The 17,371-nt window shown below is 38.3% G+C and overlaps 1 protein-coding gene across 1 annotated transcript; it reads right to left on the minus strand.

Moving 5' to 3' along the window:
- Positions 1-9,907: 9,907 nt before the first annotated feature.
- Positions 9,908-13,167, minus strand: LOC122043723 (homeobox-leucine zipper protein ROC8-like). The gene is made up of 10 exons (XM_042604317.1): positions 13,055-13,167; positions 12,836-12,953; positions 12,478-12,669; positions 11,631-12,077; positions 11,441-11,542; positions 11,166-11,369; positions 10,918-11,092; positions 10,543-10,805; positions 10,367-10,456; positions 9,908-10,273 (listed from the first exon to the last, which is right to left on the minus strand). The coding sequence occupies exons 1-10, from the start codon at positions 13,165-13,167 to the stop codon at positions 9,908-9,910; spliced, it is 2,070 nt and encodes a 689-aa protein (XP_042460251.1).
- Between the last annotated feature and the right edge of the window lie 4,204 nt (positions 13,168-17,371).

The following is a 17,371-nucleotide window of genomic DNA, read 5'->3' on the forward strand; positions in this document are numbered from 1 at the left end:
AGAAATAAAACTACTTCAGTTTTTCAAATTGAACTTATTTTTTTCAACTTGGTTAAAAATGTGCAATTTTTTCTGAAAAAGAATTTTACAAAATTATTTTGAAAACTCCTTTGTCTACTTTGAATATTTTAAAACTATGTTTGCAAACTAACTCTTATACAACCAAGTTGTTTTGGGTTTTACTTTTTATTGAAAATTAGATTTAACTTAGTTTTGAAAATTAAATTTAAAAATCTAGTTCTCAAATTTTGATTTTACTTAATTTTGACTATTTGATTTGAAAGTTAAATTTTAGTTTTAAAAATTGCTTTGTTATTGAAAATTGTGGAAATTAGAGTTTTTTTTCAAAACTTAAGTTTACAAACTAAGCTTCTCAAAATCATTTTCCTTAATTGAATCTTTTACAGACTTAGTGTTGAAAAATAAATTTCAATCAGTTTTAAAAAAAAAATAGATTTTTTAAAACTCAGTTTTGGAATTTTGATTTTAAAAACTTGTTTGAAAAGCATTTCAAAATTGACATTTTTTTTCAAAAGTTAATATCTTGACAAAGCTAATGCTTTAAACAAGTTTTCAAAAGTTTAAAATCCCCTAGATTATCTTGACTTTTTTCTTTGTCTGAAGTCTATGCTTACTTAATCCATGCTTATTTTTGATGAATGCCAAAGGGGGAGGGTTAGGTGGTTAAGTTAGCTAAACCAGAATTGAAAATACAAACTAACTTAAAAACCCTTTAAATGCTTGTTTTTTCTTGCATATGTTTTCACTAACTTAACCAGGTTGTCATTCCATCAAAAAGGGGGAGATTGTTGGTGCGGTTAGCACTAACGATTTAACCCAGGTTTTGATGAATGACAAATCAGGTTAAGTTAGTCTGTTGTTGTCTAACACTCTGATCGAGTGTGCAGGAGAAGTCCAGACAGGTCGACGGGCTGACCGGATGTCTGACACGAAGCCCAGCTAGGTCGACGGGCTGACCGGATAGCTGGCGAGAAGTCCAAGCGGGTCGACGGGCTGAACGGACGCTTGGTGAGAAGTCCAGCTAGGTCGACGGGCTGACCGGATAGCCGGCGAGAAGTCCAGACGGGTCGAAGGGCTGACCGGACATCTGGCAGGTAAGTAAGGTAAGTCACTGGAGGGGAGTGACTGCGAGGACGCGTTCTCGGGAAGGGAACATTAGGCGTCGATCCGGCTTAGATCCATTTCGGATATCTAAGTCGAGATCGTGACTAGATTCCGGTCTCGGAAAGACGGAATCTAAGTCATACTTCTTATACTAAACTCATAAAACTGTGCTAACACTTTATTTTGCAGGATCTACTTATCTCGGATTAACCTTGTTTTGCAGGAAAGTTGTTCGCTGGAAAAAGGTGGTCCGGGCGCCCAGAAGGGATCCGGGCGCCCTGGAGGCAAAAATTATCCTGATCGCGCGTCGCCACTTGGAGCTTGCTGGTTGGACTTGCCACGTCTCACCAGGGCGCCCGGAAGGCATCCAGGGCACCCCGAGCATCATATAAAAGAAGGGTCAGAGGGGAGCTTCAGTACAACAATGAAGAGAAAAGTCTTCTACTGCACTGCTCTTCTGCGACGCTAACAAAGCTCCGACAATACGCTCCTTTCTTTTTCTTATTAAATTCTTGTCAGTATTTGTTTTAATTTTCATTAGCATTCATTGTACTATTTTTGTAATCATTATTTCGAATTGCTAGCGAATTGCCCAACAAAAGTACTCACGGAGTACGAGCCATCGAGTAGGAGTCGTCACAGGCTCCGAACGAAGTAAAAAAAATACTGTGTTCAGTTTTTCTAAGTTTTTTATTATTCCGCTGCGCTTAACTCTTATTAACACTGTTTTTCGAATCGATATTCACCCCCACTCTATCGACGTTTCACGATCCAACAGGTCTATGCCTCATATTGATCAATCTAGATGTCTAAGATAGAAGGACAATGTCATATATTGTGAGGAGTCACAATTAGTAGTCACAAGGTGATGTTGGATCTCAACATTTCTTGTAACTTGGGTAGTAATGATGTATTGCTAGATACCGCTCATTACTTATGCTTCTAAAAGAGTTTAGGAGCATTGCCAACGTTACAAGAACCTATAGGGTCACACACAAAGGGCAATTAGATGGAGATTAGGTTCATTTAATGAACCTAAAGGATTAGGTTCATGTGATGAACCAAATTGGATTAAGAGTAATCCAAATTAGGCTAATTGAGTTGGACTCAATTCGGTTCATGTATTAAATGAGTCTAATTTGGACTTAGACTCATTGAATCAATTTAATTCAATGAATAGAATTCATTAAATTAAAATTGACTTGAACCAATGGTTAGATTTGATCAACCATGGGAGAGAAGTGGTCAAGTTTGACTTGACTTGAGAGGAAGATGAAGAGTCAAGTTTGACTTGACCATTTGCCACCTCATTGGTGAGTTGACATTAAGTGGGCCAATGATGATGCTCCACATCATCATGGTTACTTAAGTGGGATGCCACCTCATGGGAGTTACCAAGAGTTGTGACTCTTGGCATCCCATGGAGGTTACAAACCACTCAAAAGTGGCTGGCCACTTTCATTCAAGGGGTAAGTTTCATTTTGTGTTGAAAACTCCCATCTTCTTCCTCAAGCTCTTCTCTTCTCTCCCTCTCCTCCATGGTTACTGATCTTCTAAGGTTGCTAGAACATCCTTAGAGGTTCTCTCCATCGACTTGTTCGTGTGGATACACATAGAGGGTTGTACACTTGACAACCTCGAGATCCGACATCACTTGGACGAGCGGGATACCCTAAGGGCTTCACATCAAGGGTAACCTTTCTTCCTTGTAGATCTAGTGTAGATCTAGGCTTAGAAACTCGTACGTGAATGTTTTTCAAAATTTTATTTCTTCACACGGATCCGTGGCATGGGGGTTTCAGGGTTTCCGCAATGCAAAAAGCGGTTTTTGCGGCCCGAAAAATCCAACAGATAGAGGGGGGGTGAATATCGATATGTTTTTTCACGCTTGTTTTTTGGTCTGTTCTATCAGAGTTGGTTAATAGCAGCGAAAATATAATAATAAAGACACAAAAAGAACACCAACGATTTACTTGGGTCTCAACCCCTCAGGGTCAGTACGTCTAAGGCCTAATCACGGGAAGCACCTGTCCACTAGTTTTTCTCCTTTCCGGAAACCTTCCGAAGCCGGAGAAACTGCTTATAGTTTGTTTTACAATCACAAATAATATAAAGACTTAGCACATATGTAAAACAAACCAAACAAAAAGGATGACGACCGATCTAGAAGCCCTGAATGCAGCACACTCCTCCTGGAGCTTCCCCGATTGTAGAGCTTTGCGGTGTAGCTTTTTGAGCACAGAGATGGTAGTAGTATAAAGAATTGATATTTTGAACGTAAAGCCTTCTTCTCCTTTTTATAAAGTTGGATCAGATCCTTAACTGGATCAACTCTTATCTGGATGAAGGCTTATTTGGATGAAGGCTTATCTCTATCCACATCATCTGTCTTATCCTTATCCTCATCCAAATCATAAAGATGAATCAGATCTTTTGCCACATCATCTTCCATGTCAACATTTCACAACTCAACAATTTGGATTGAACCTAGTTGATCTACCAACCACTTGTTTGGTCTACTAAATCGATTTGGACAGTTCAAAGCAAGTCAAGTTTGATTCACCCATTTGCATTTGTTTGCTCTTTGTTTTATTCCAGCTCTAGGTTCCTGTAAAACAACCATACAAACACAAACAAGCAACCTAGCTAATATATGTAAATCTACCTGACTTACTAAGCTTACCTTTTGCTTGGATGTCTCTCCTCCAAGTCTATCACCTAAGGGTCAATCTCTTATAATCAAGCCATACTCTTGTAAGTCTACCTAACCTATCAGACTTACCTTTTGATTGGAGGCCCCTCTTCTAGGTCTACCACTTAAGGGTCAATCCCTTAAGATCAAGTCGTACTCCTATAAGTCTACCTGACCTACTAGGTTTCATGCTTGGAGTTCACTCCAAAACTTCCCATTACCTAAGGTTACCTCTCCTTAGGACTTTCACCACCTAACTTCACTCATTAGGACTTTCACTCACTAGGACTTCCACTACCTAGTTTCACTCACAAGGGCTTCCACCACCTAGCTTCACTCACTAGGGATTCCATTGCCTAGCTTCATTCATCATGACTTTCCCTTGCCTAACCTTCAGGCAAGACTTTTCTTTGCTAGTCATCTAGTCCTGAGTAGACTTCTCACTTCCAAATATCAAGTCATGTTTGGATCAACCCTTGGTCAAACTGACTAGACTTAGGTATATTGTCAAATATCAAAACTCTGGAAGTTGATTGCACCAACACATTGTACCTAATGAGAACATAATTTCATACAATTTGTTACAAAGTATATGAGTTGTTAAAACTATTAAATTGAAAATTTAAAATATAATTTGTTTTCCCACATATTGAACTTGTAGTATGTATCAACCTAAATTACAAAATAATAAACTATATTATCTTTTATGTTTCAACCAAAGATAATAAGGTCTAAAATTATCTTAGATGTAAATATATCAATGCTAAAAAAATCAAATGACTATATCATGTTATAGATCAAAATACTAGCTTAACATACATCTAAATTCATTCATATAAAATAGCATATAGGTACTGTTTAATAAATTATACCTGAAAATGTGTAGTCCAGCTAGACCTGACCACGATTCGGAACCGACGGTTCGACGGTTCCAAACAGGTCGACCCTTAACCTTAACCGCTTAAGACGGTTACAGTTCAAGGTTCGGAACCGCCGGTTCACGGTTCATCACGGTTCGCCACAGTTCAAGATTATTATGTAAAAAAATTAAAAATTAAATATTACAAATTACCAATTAGAAATTAAAATTTATTGGAAAAAAGGGCTTGTACTTATTTAAGTTGCCTACGTATCCCTTTAGGGGAATCAAATCCCACGTAGTTCTTTTACATTTTTATCCTTCTACATTTTCACTCACTTCCATTTTCTGTTCCTATTGTATCTGTACCTTCAGTATCAAAATCTTCAACTTCGTCATCTGAAAGTTGCATTCCTTGGATTCTTTTCTCCGCTCTGGTCCAATCGTCCAGTAATGCTTGAGCTTCTAATGAGTCGGGAGATAAAGTTGATCGTCGTTCATCTAATATGTTGCCGCTGGCACTGAACGTCTGCTCCACAGCAACAGTTGACACTTGACAAGCTAATATTTCTTTGGCGATCACGGAGAGGACGGGAAAGCTTTGAGCCTTCTGTGACCACCACTTTAAGATATCAAAATTTTCGCTATCTGCTTCACTAAAATCAAAAGAAGTCGTAAAATAATTCTCAAGTTCCTGTGTGGAACTTAAGGATCCTCGTGGACGTTTTGTCCGTTGTTTTAATAAGAGTTGTACTTTTATAAGTTTTAAATTACTACTAGTAGTTTGCTGTATTTCAGAAATATTAGTTTATGTTCCATATTTTGCATAATATTGATTATAAATATCATATAAATAAATTCTAACATTATATATAATATTAATTGGATCAGGGGAAGAAGAATCTTTAATTGGAATTAAAGCGTCATAATATAAAGTTAACATTTCTTATAAAACTTCTAATTTAAATCTAGGATCTAAAGTGAATGCAATTAAATAAATTTCAGGAATTAAATAAAAATATTTTTCCCATTTAGTTTTCATAGCTAAGATGCAAGGAGATAAAGATTCATTATTAATATGTTCATTTAAAACTAATACTATATTAGAAAAATTTTCTAAAATTAATTGAGCAGTGGGGTAATAAACACCGGAAAGTTGTTCGGTTGCATCATTAAATACTTTTAAAATTTCACAAATACTACTACAAATATTCTATTGTTGTGAAAATAAATATATATTAGTATTAGTATTTTGTGCAAAAAATGAACATAATAATTCTTTATATTGAAATGAATCTTGTAATAATTGGTATGTTGAATTCCAACGTGTTGATACATCACGTGGAACTTTTTAGGTCTCATTCCATTAATTTTACAAAACCTACCCCATTATTTCATTATAGATGGATGAGACCATAAATAAGAAATTGCAATTCTAATTGGTTTAATATAACTTTCTAAAATTTTTAAACCATCTTGAACACATAAATTTAAAACATGGCATACACAACGAATATGAAAAAATAAACCACCAATAATAGGTTGACAAACAAATTTTAGATCATCTATACAAGTGGTATTGGAACTAGCATTATCTAATGATATTGAAAATATTTTATAAGTTAAACCATATTCTTCTAAAATTAAATATAATAATTGTGCGATATTATGAGCATTATGTGATTCATCAAAAACTCTATAAGCTAATAATCTTTTTTGGAGGTTCTAAGAGTTATCGATCCAATGGCAAGCCACACCCATATACGAATGTGTTTGCCAATGATCACTCCAAATATCGGAACATAAAGAAACTTTATTATCTAATTTACTAAATTCATCAATTAAATTCTTTTTTCCTTGTTTTACTAATTTTTTAATTGTACGAATAAGTGTAGTCCTAGGAACACGTTTAGCACATGGATTAAGAGATTCTTTACAAAAATCTTCAAATGTGCATTTAGATCCAAAACTAAAAGAAAGATGTTCTACGGAAATAAATTTAGCTAATGATTCTTTTAATTTATTATCCTAATATAAAAATAAATCGGAATCGGTACTATCGCTAGTTGAAGAAAATCTTGATAATTGTGTTTGAGAACGGTCGAGTCCATATTCCGTCGGGTGCTTCGTTTCTACATGTCGTTTCAACGACCCATAGCCGCCGCAGGCTTGGAATTTGTAGGAAGCATTGCAGTGCTTATATTTTGCACGCATTTCTCCCGACGGAAGAGTGACCTTCTCAAAATGTTTAGTGAAAATATAATATTTTAGAGGAGGAAGTTCCTGAACCTTAGAAGTAATTGCATCGGTACTTCCTTGTATTTCGGGTGTCGAATTCAGAAGATGCTCGATCTCATTATCGGTGGATTGAATATTGGGGTCCTCCTCCCACGGATTCATTATTTGCTTTCCCTTTTGAGCTCGAGACCTCCACGGCCTCCTTCCATTGTAATTGAAAATTGGAAACAAAAGCGTGTAGAGATTAGAGAATACAAAAATGAGATTAAGAGTAGAGAAGATGTGTGTGAAAAATGATGAAATGAGCTCTCTATTTATAGAGTTTTGATAGTAACAAACACTAAATCATAGTCATTGATCAAAAAACGGTCAAATGATCCTAACTGTTGAAAAAAGAATCCAAAAACCCTCCCAATGGCTACGAACTGCCGGTTAACCGGCGGTTCCAACGGCTATGAACCGCCGGTTAACCGGCGGTTCAAGCCGTTTAAGGAAAAAAAAATTTGTGGCTGAACCGCCGGTTCAACCCGCCGGTTTTACAGGGAATGAACCGGAACCGACCCGACAACTTGCCGGGCCGGTTCTGGTTCTAACCAACGAACCAGGTCAATGGGTAACCGGCCCGTTGACCCGGTTACGGGCTCGGGCCAGGTCCGGGCTAGACCTGGCCCGGGGTCGGGTCTAAGTCCAGCTGGAGAAGAGTAGCAAATGCAATATATTACAAAATAAAAAATTAACTAAAATTTATCACAAACAATGACAAGCTAAGATAAATTCACGGTTGGACCAAGCTGACGACTATAGGCTCACGACTGGCCAAGGTGCTCAGACAAGCTGTTAGATGTGTGCTGGCAACTGGCCATGTGCTGGCGGCCAACCACGCTGCCAGCTGTGACCAAGCTACCAACCACGACCAACAGGTGGTGGCCGCCTAAGCAGCGACCAACCAAGCAGCCGACCGCACCTTGCGAGTTGGTGGCCTACCAAGCCGCCACTCGTGAGCTAGCGGCTAGCCAAGTTGCCTCGCTCATTCTAGCAGCTGATAAAGCTGCCAGGCACATGCTGGTGACCAGCATAGCCGCTAGTTGCTATCGACGTTAGGAAGAGGGAGAGACGGCGGGGCGGAGAGAACTTACCAGTGAATCACCGGAGTAGATGGAGATTGGTGAAGAAGAGAAGCCGCGCGCGTAAGAAAAATCCATGTCGTGTACTAGATTTTCGCTCAGACTTACCGACGGAATGTATTTCCATCGGTATTTTGACGGAGGTTACCAACTGAGTTGAGTTTCCATTGGTACCCAAGTTTTATATTCACTGATGAACTCACATTCCGTTGGTAAGCATATTTTATATTCCTGATGAAATATAGGGTTCTGTCAGGGATTATTGATAGAATTGTGATATTGTCAGTAACCCTGTAGAAACTAAGGTTTTCCAGGGCTACGGTCCTTGGCTTCCTAACGGAAACCATAATTCGTCAGTGATCCCCAACGGAATAAAATTCAATCGGGGATTCTTAACAAAATATGAGTTCCGCCGGTAATCACCAACGAAATAAAATTTCATCGATAATTCCATCGCTAATCTGTGATATTTTTGTAGTGAACCATAAAAAACATAGTATTGGGTTGCAAATAAAGTCTCACATTGAAAACGCATGGAAATGATCATGCACTTATAAGGAAAAGATATCTTCATTGGTATGAGTCTTTTTGGATAGAGTCCAAAAATAAAACCATGAGGGCTTAGGCATAAAGTAAGCAATATCATACCATTATAGAGATATCTGGATTCTTTTGGTCATAACAATTGGTATCAGAGTCCGGACTATTAAAAGGACTAATCACCGACTGTACACAAGAGGCATAGTCCAATCTGTTGGAATCCCGTGGTAGTTTTAATGTGATCAACCAAGTCAGGTTATGTCCTGTTAGTATTTGATCTCCGTGTCTAAGTGTGCAAGAGCTTAGGAGCACAGGAAGTAGAGTGGAAGACACAACTAGCGAGAATGATGACACAGGAAGGGTGTTTATAGGCAATTCACCCCCCCCTCCCCCGGGGCACCCGCGGTCCACCTCTAACGAAGGAAGTGGGGGCTTCCATATCTGGATCAAGATGACCAGACACCAAGTAGAGAAATCCTAGTTACGTCTATGCAAGGAAGACCTAGTAAGTCGGTAGGACTATGGGGTAAGAAAGTCTTAATAGGCCGGATGGACTGAGGGGCAAGGAAGTCTTAGTAGGTCGGTTGGACCGAGGGGTAGGAAAGTCCAAGAAATCCTAGTAGGTCGGTTGGACCGAGGGGTAGGAAAGTCCAAGAAATCCTAGTAGGTCGGTTGGACCGAGGGATAGGAAAGTCTTAATGGGTCAAGGATCAAATGACATCAAGTAGATATGCTTGAAGGGGTGGCTCTTCGTTTGAGGGGGATTATTGGGTTCAATAGTTGCAAACAAAATCCTATATTAAAAATATATAAAAATGATCATATACTTATAATTAGACTACATTGGAAGTATTATAGTCTTATATGCTGCATTGCAAGAAGTTATTTGTGTTATTCAAATCCATGACCACAAGTTACACAGCAACAAGAGGTGAAATAATGTATTGGTAACTGAATCATAGATAAACTTCAAACAAATCAAGCAAATTGCATTCAAACAACCACAAATAACATTGCAACAGACTATATCTATGACTCAGATGTATGACCACAAGTCACACGAATGGATTGGTCAAGTTGGTTGATTAGATCGAGCGAGTTCGACGAACTCGTCAACGAACTATCACAATCAACCCACTCGACTAAACCAATCAACTGAATCACAAATAAACCTCAAACAGATCAAGCAAATTGCATTCAAACAACCACAAATAAAACATAGAAATGGTGACTGTTCATGAGCATCATCATCACAATCTCAGCCCAAATTTATTCATCTGACAGCAATCGGCTGTTTTATTCCCCTTAAAGAAATCTCATTGCACGAGATCAGGTGAAGGAAGCCATGACAGCTTTGATCTTCTCCATTGTTAAGCCGATCTTCCTATTGATAGCAGAAACCGACTCCTTCCTCAGATCAGCAGCCTCAATTTGCAATCCCAAAGTGAGCAGCGAGCCCATAGGCTGCGCGGCTGGAGCACTGGAGCTGGATGCAGCCCCTCCAACTGCGGCCGCGAACCCGTTGTCGGGTATTATCATGAAGCCAGAAACCATCACCTGCACCAACGACATGTCCTCCCCCCTCATGATCTTGTCCATAGTCGATAGCTCCAGCGGAGAGTAGACTATCAGTGAGCCCGTTGCATCGATGCAACTCTCTTGTAGCATCAGCAAGTTTGTTGTCGATTTGATCTCCTATCGTTCACAAATTCCAAATGAGTTGACGACTAGTATGTATAGATGCATGCTTAACATACCTTAGTGGCACAAGACTAGTGTAGGACTTACATTCAAGAGGGAAATGGAGTTTCCAGTATTCGATCCGTTTACGAAGTGAGCTAGCCTTTGGAATTTGACCTCCTCGTCTGAAACTTCCCACTGAAACAAGTCGAAATTACGTAACAAGTGAGTGAATTCGATAAGGATATGTATCAGGTTAAGATGAACTTGAGATAGTTTTAAACCAGATTTCGATTTTGTTCATCTTTCAGGAAGCCGAAAAGCCTTTCCGGGTTAAATGGAAGCCACACTGAGGCCGTCGCACTGATGGTTTGGCCACTAAGGCCGAAGGAATTAGTCTTGTGGAAGTACACTTGATGTGCATCGTTCGGGCCCGACAGCACGATCCACTTGTTCGTGATGGAGCCACTAAAGGCGTCACAGAAACGCTCTACCATTCTCTGAGCGAGCTTCATCGTGCTTTGCTTTGCTTCCGGAGTGGGAATCACTGTCGCAATTGGATCATCAATCAGATTGCAAATAAAAGGCATACCTTGTTCATCTAGGACTAAGATCGACATTGGCGTCGGTACCAATTCTCGAACAAGATTAGTCATTACCTCCTCCCAAGTCATCAGCAATTGCAGCTGAAATGAAGAGAGTGTTCCTCTCAGCCATCCGACGAAGACTCGAGACCCATCGCCGCGCTTCGAATGCCACTCCAGTAGTCACTATGTTTTGGAATGTATGAATTGGGTTCTTTTCTTGAATCTCCATGTGCTCGACCCAGGTTACCTGAAACTAAACAAGTTAAAGGCATTCTTTCGAAAATTTCTCGAAACCTTTATATATATATATCGATTGATACCTTAGAGCATCCATTTTGCATTTCCGAAATCAGGCACCCAGAAGGAAGCTTCTTTGCAAATGCATCAGCATTGTTGCCTAGGAGATAATCGACCGAAACATCGACTATGACCCATGAATTTGGCTCAATTTGTTTGGAGCACCGGAGTACAAACAGTTCGCGAGTAGGAACAAGTGGTGACAGAATTTGGAGCTCCTGATACATCTGCAAAATTTTCGAGTTAGATACTTATTTTTTTACGAATAAGGTATCGTAATCTTGCAGACGATCGTTACCAATATCACCGATCCAATAGTATTTCCGGTCACGTTGAAAGTGACAACATCAATAGTAGTTGCATTTGAAACGATCGTAGGGAAAAGTTCCATCCACTTGTTCTGCCAACACATCGAATTCGAATCAATTGGGGGCCGGTAAGAGGATCGGAGAAGGATTATTCTTTCCGTTAAGGCGGCCAATGCTTACCGAGTTCATGAAGGCATCGACCAACATTCGGCCACTCATCATCACTATGGATGAGTCCCGTGAAGCCTCCGTTCGAGTGCCCGAATCCGATTGGTGTGACTTAGGAAAGCTCATTTGGTAGGCTTGAAGTTGAAGGACTTCTCTACCATCGCTTGTCGATTTGATCCAGAATGGCTCGTTGCTCTGCAGTAGTTGAATGACTTCCTCCATGGCATTGGAGGCCAAGTTCATCAAGAAGGGTTTGTCGTGATCGAGAATTTGTTGAAACGGATAAGGAATTCCAAGAGTGGGGTTGTTTCCGGGGAGGTCTTGATCGACGACCGAAGGCGTAATGAAGTTCTCAAGGGTGTCTTCGGATTGCAAAATGGGGTCTTGCTGAGGCAAGGGAAGGTGATGAGTGCTAGGCCTGCCAAAGTACTTGGATGTAATATTCGCGACACGATCAACCTGCAACGCATTATTTGAATCGTAATATGTTCGACTAAATCCCTCCTTCATCGAACCACTAGATGACAACGTATAATCTAAAAGGCAATATTATATTGTACATGAAACAATGAGTATATATTGCCGCTATTCACATAAAAACAAACAACAAACAAATGTAGTCTATAAGGGCTAACATTATAGCAAACGACAATAAAGATGAAATCATCGCGTATTTATTCGTAGTGAATCGATAAAACCTTAACTATCGAAAAATCGTTAAAATACTGGACTATGTATCAAAAATGCAACATGAATATGGAAATTATGGAAGAGAAAATAACAATAATAATAAACAATAACAGAGGTGCAAATCTTATGAAAGAAAAGGTAATCTATTATTTATTATTAAGTATTTTACCTCTTCCTTCAGGCGGGCGTTCTCCATGCGCAGCTTCTGCTCGTCGAAATAGGGGTTGGCGCCGGCGGGGTTGTTCTGGCAGCAGGTGTTGCACAAAGTCTTTCTCAGTCGCTCCTTCATCTTGACGTTCTCGCTCCGGATCCGGTCGTTGTCCGCCCGCAGCGTGCAGTTGTCCGACTTCTCGTTGTGGGCCTGCAAGCACGTACGGCGGGGAAGGAGATCGCCTTGGCGACCAAGCCGCCGCCTTCGACGTCTCCGGCGACCCAAGGTCGGACCTTGGGTTGGGGAGAGGAGGCGAAGAGCGGCGGGGGAGAGAAAAAGGAAAAGAAAAAAAGAACTAGGAAGGTAAGTAACTTGCCTTCATCAGAGTCCTCCGGTTCTGGAACCAGAACTTGATCTGCCGCGAGTCGAGTCCCAGCTCGCGGCTGAGTCTCGCCCGCTGCTTGTCGTCGGGGTGCGGGTGCATCGCGAACGTCCTGCAACAGAGCAACCCAAATCGAGAGTTATCGGCGGCGGCGGCGGCGGCGCCGGAGAGAAACAGAGAAAACAGAGCTAGAGAAATTAAGAGGAAGCGTACGCCTCGAGCTCTTGAATCTGCTGCGGGGTGTGGCGGTACATCCGCTCCTTCCTCCTCCCGGCGCTCTCGTTGGTCTGCTCAAGATCGTTGTTGCGGTCGCCACCGGAAGCCATTTCTCTCTCTTTCTCTTTCTCTTTCTCTTCTCTTCTTCAAAGACTCTTTTGACGCTGTTGACGTCTCTCCTTGGCCGTGGCCGCCTATTTATAGCCACGGAGCTCGCTCGCTCTCTCGTCGCAGAGCAGAGAGCCTCCTCTGTTAGTGGGGCCCTCCGATGCCAGCGAGGACAGCCGTTGCGAAGTTCAGAGTCTCCCTTACCATTTTTGGCTCACTGAACTCAATTTTTATTAATTTATTATTATTATTTATCCAAATTTCAAGATTTTCCCCTGTTTCTTAAATTAAGAGTAAAATTTATGCACAAATCCAATCTCTAAAATATTAATTTCATTTGAAATCTGAACACTAATTCTCTTATTACTTTATTCATTTTAAATATTAATCCGTCCCATTTAGAATTTGAACCCTAATTTTCTTATTACTTCTTTTAGTGTTTTATGAGTGCACTACACTCGTGGAGCGCGAGCTCAATTCTCTAACTCACTCATGCACACATGCTCCTTGACCCCAATCTCACCAATTGGTCTCAATCCACTGCAAAGGTCTCACATTGCCTAACCATGATGACAATGTAATAGTGACCTACCGAGCAATTGAAGCTTCTGTCTACTTTGAGCTGGAATTTAGGTTTAGGGTTTTGTTTTTGACCCCCATTGTGTAGGAGATCAATAAGCTTGCTTGCTTTGATCCCTCCAAAGGTTATTGATGAAATTCAATTATTAGTTCTCAAAAAACACTAACGACATTCGATCGATCAACCGAGTTAATGTGAAGGGGCCCTTCAAGTAAAGTCGTTTAAATGAATACTTCATGAATCTTTAACGGGTTTTGTCGACTTCTTTCGTATAGAATGTAAATTGTCGTATATATATATTAAATGAAAGAAAGTAAATATAGTCGATCTATATTAGTAAATTAATCGGTCATACGCTACATTAACTAAGAGAGTGAGTTTAGAAAATAGCTACATTTAGAGAAACTTAGGAGGTTCAAAAACTAAATTACACACTCAAAATGTTGAACACTCATTTCATTCATGTCTAACATATGTTAACATATTAACTTATCGGGCATGCTTAGTTCGTGCCCTTATCGAGACATAAATGTTAATTTAAATTTAATATATAAAAATAAAATAATTAATTTTTTTTTTATCTTGTATCTTATTAGTTTCTCTCCATAAATAATTAGTAGGAATTTTTTCCTTCCATTAATTTAAACAAATTTAATTACCAAAAGCTTATGGAATAGAAGGGGATCACTACCTTTCCAAAAGGTGTAATTCAAATTTTGATTTAATTGCTTGCACATGAAAATGAATAAAAAATTGTCAATAAAATATTTTCCTTTCCATATTTGCAATATTCAATGACTAAAATAAATCCAAAATATTTAATTTTTTTATAATATTTTATTCTTTCTATGACTTAATAGTTGCTTTAGATAGAGACTTGGAATTTTTTTTTATTAATAACCTTCTTAGTTTGGGGATTTATTTTAAAGATAATATTAAATAAATTTATTATGTTATTTTTTAATTCCTTTTCAAATTGTGTTGCTTCACGTTGTTCTTCAATATAAAGCATAATTATTTTAAGTAATCTAATTGTAAAATGATTAATTAGCATTTAATTAGATGGGAAATCACATGGTTTGTGAATGAAGTAGAGTAGCATAACTTGCCTATTATTGAAAAGTTATTTTATTAAAAATTAATTAATTAGTCAGAGAAAATTATGATAATATGACATAAAAATAATAATAATAAAGTTGAGTGATTATCTAGTTTTAATTGGTATATAAATGCTTGGAAGACGAGAAGCATGCACTTGCCTATTAAATTATAATTTAATATTATTTGAGTTTGTATTTTAATTTGTGCTTAATCTTTTATTCATCCTTGTGTTTTAATACTATATAATATATATACTATAATTTAATTTTTTTATTTCTTAACATATTATACTATACAATATATATATATATAATTTTAAATTATTAACCCAACTCGAATAGTTTATTTTCTCAGATATATATTAATGGAAAAGGTAAGGCAGAAGAATAAAGGAAGTATTTTTTTTTTTTTTTTGATTATTTTGAAAGAGGGGGTTATGGCTATAAATGAGGTAAGTCGAGAAAGTTTTATACTGTGTAATCTTATTTCATAAGATAATTATAAATCGGTTGTTTAAGTTTGTTTGATTTTTTTTTCAAGCTTGATCTGGTTGATTATTTAGATGTTATCAATATTGTTAAATATGCTCGGTTTGTTTAGTTTAACTAGATATTACATGTTTCTTTTCCTCATTTTGAGAGTTTTTTGATTTATTTATAAGTGATAATGCAATCACAAGTTTATTTTCTTTGCAGATATGGTTCATTAATATTATTCTTTATCGCCTTGATAGGGTGTCGTGGTTAGAGACTCAAATATAACGCATTGTGAGGGACTTGTGCCCTCAATGATTAACGAATTCGAGAACGTTGGCTATCATGATAAGTCTTCATGTGCATTTCCCTAATTTATCCTGCTGACTTGTGAAAAAATTTTATAGAGCCAAATCGATTAACTCATAATTAGTCAGGCTGAAAACTCAAAAATCTGTGCCAACTAAAATAATAATAACAATAACAATATTCTTTATAAACATTGCATAATCTCTATTATTATTATTTTTTAATAATCTAGGTATCTAGACTTCGCTCAATCAATCTTAAAGGCAGAGTCTTCTTCTCTAATTTTCCTATTGGATAAATTTAGAGTACAACTTATGCATACTCACTTAGAGATTGACCTCTTGAATATTCATGATTAAATTCGAACTCTAGTCTTTTTATTTATTTTCCTAACTATTTTATTATTGCACTACATCCATTGGGACTCATAATCTTCATTCATAAATGTCATTAGAAGATATATATATTTAAATTTATTCATTTAATTTAATAAATTTATTTATTTAATTGAATATTAAATGAATATAAATAAATTCTTATTGATTAGACCAAGGGATGAGTTGACTTCTTGATGTATCTATAATTGAGCTCTTTCGATAGGTCGGATGCATGCTAGATCGACTTATGTTGGGTTGGCTTCTATCGAGTCGACTTCGATCATATGTGGAGTTTATCGAGTCAGCAATTGTTAGGCTAAGTAATGCAAGGATGTCAGTGAAGGTCTCTGGTGAAGGCGATGACAACGAAAAAGATTTAAAAAAGGATTAAAAAGGAGGTTAAGGCATACCTTGGCGAGACTCTTCCGACACTTAAATCAAAATCTAGAGAAGGTAGATGATAATAATGGAGTGGAAGTTTTGAATGCCAATATCACTATTGATCATGCCCATGAACGTCAATGAGTGAATCACCGATGAGTTGACTCTATTGCTAACTTAATTGTCAATCGCCGAGTAACAACAAGGATGATGATATGGTTGGGAACCAAGACAAAGATAAACAAGAAGAAAAGAGTTAGAATGATAACCAGGGGATTTTCGGTGCAACAACTCTGATGCTCAAGTTAGAGGATGGAGAATATGAGTATTAGGGTTTTGATGTACGTAAGTGTGCATATGTACCTAGATACCAGAAATTATTATCTTTTATAAGGAGACCATAGACTCTTTCCTTCTATTCTCTTTTCCATATTTCCATTATTTAATTCCTTAAATAATGTGAGATTTATTCACATTGCTATTTTTATTCTGAAATAATCTAAGATTTATGTGATGATTATCCTTTTCTTAAAATAATCTGAGCTTTATGCAATGATTTTTTTTTTCCTAAAATGGTCATGCATCCTATGTCGCCAAGAGGTTGGGAAGACAAGGAGGTAGACCCAAGAGTCGAGAGAGCTGGGAGGCTAAGGAGCCAGGAGGCCCGAGAGTCGAGAGTCTGGAGGTTAAGGAGCTGGGAGACCCGAGAGACTAGAAGCTGGGAGGTCCGAGAGGCCAAGAGATAGAGGCCAAGGAGTTGGGAGGCCCTAGAGTCAGGAGCTGGGAGGCTAAGAAGTTGAGAGGCCAAAGAGACCAAGAGGCTAAGGAGTCGGGAAGTCCGAGAGACCAAGAGGCTAAGGAGCCAAGAGGCCCTAGACTTTTCTCTGTTAGAACCATCTTAGCAGTTTTCATCAATCTTTTCTTATCCACGTGGCGCCTATTGATCATTCCTCGGATCACAACTCTCCCCTTCAAGTCTAATTGA

The sequence above is a fragment of the Zingiber officinale genome, chromosome 2A (assembly GCF_018446385.1).
Source record: "Zingiber officinale cultivar Zhangliang chromosome 2A, Zo_v1.1, whole genome shotgun sequence".
Taxonomy (NCBI): Eukaryota; Viridiplantae; Streptophyta; class Magnoliopsida; order Zingiberales; family Zingiberaceae; genus Zingiber; species Zingiber officinale.

Excerpts from the sequence above, each read along its gene's own strand:
- LOC122043723 (XM_042604317.1), bottom strand. The coding sequence starts at position 13,167 with ATGGCTTCCGGTGGCGACCGCAACAACGATCTTGAGCAGACCAACGAG. Across the intron at positions 12,078-12,477 it reads ACGCCCGCCTGAAGGAAGAG|GTTGATCGTGTCGCGAATAT; the intron begins GTAAAATACTTA and ends AATGCGTTGCAG. Across the intron at positions 10,806-10,917 it reads TGCTGATGACTTGGGAGGAG|TGATTCCCACTCCGGAAGCA; the intron begins GTAATGACTAAT and ends CAATTGCGACAG.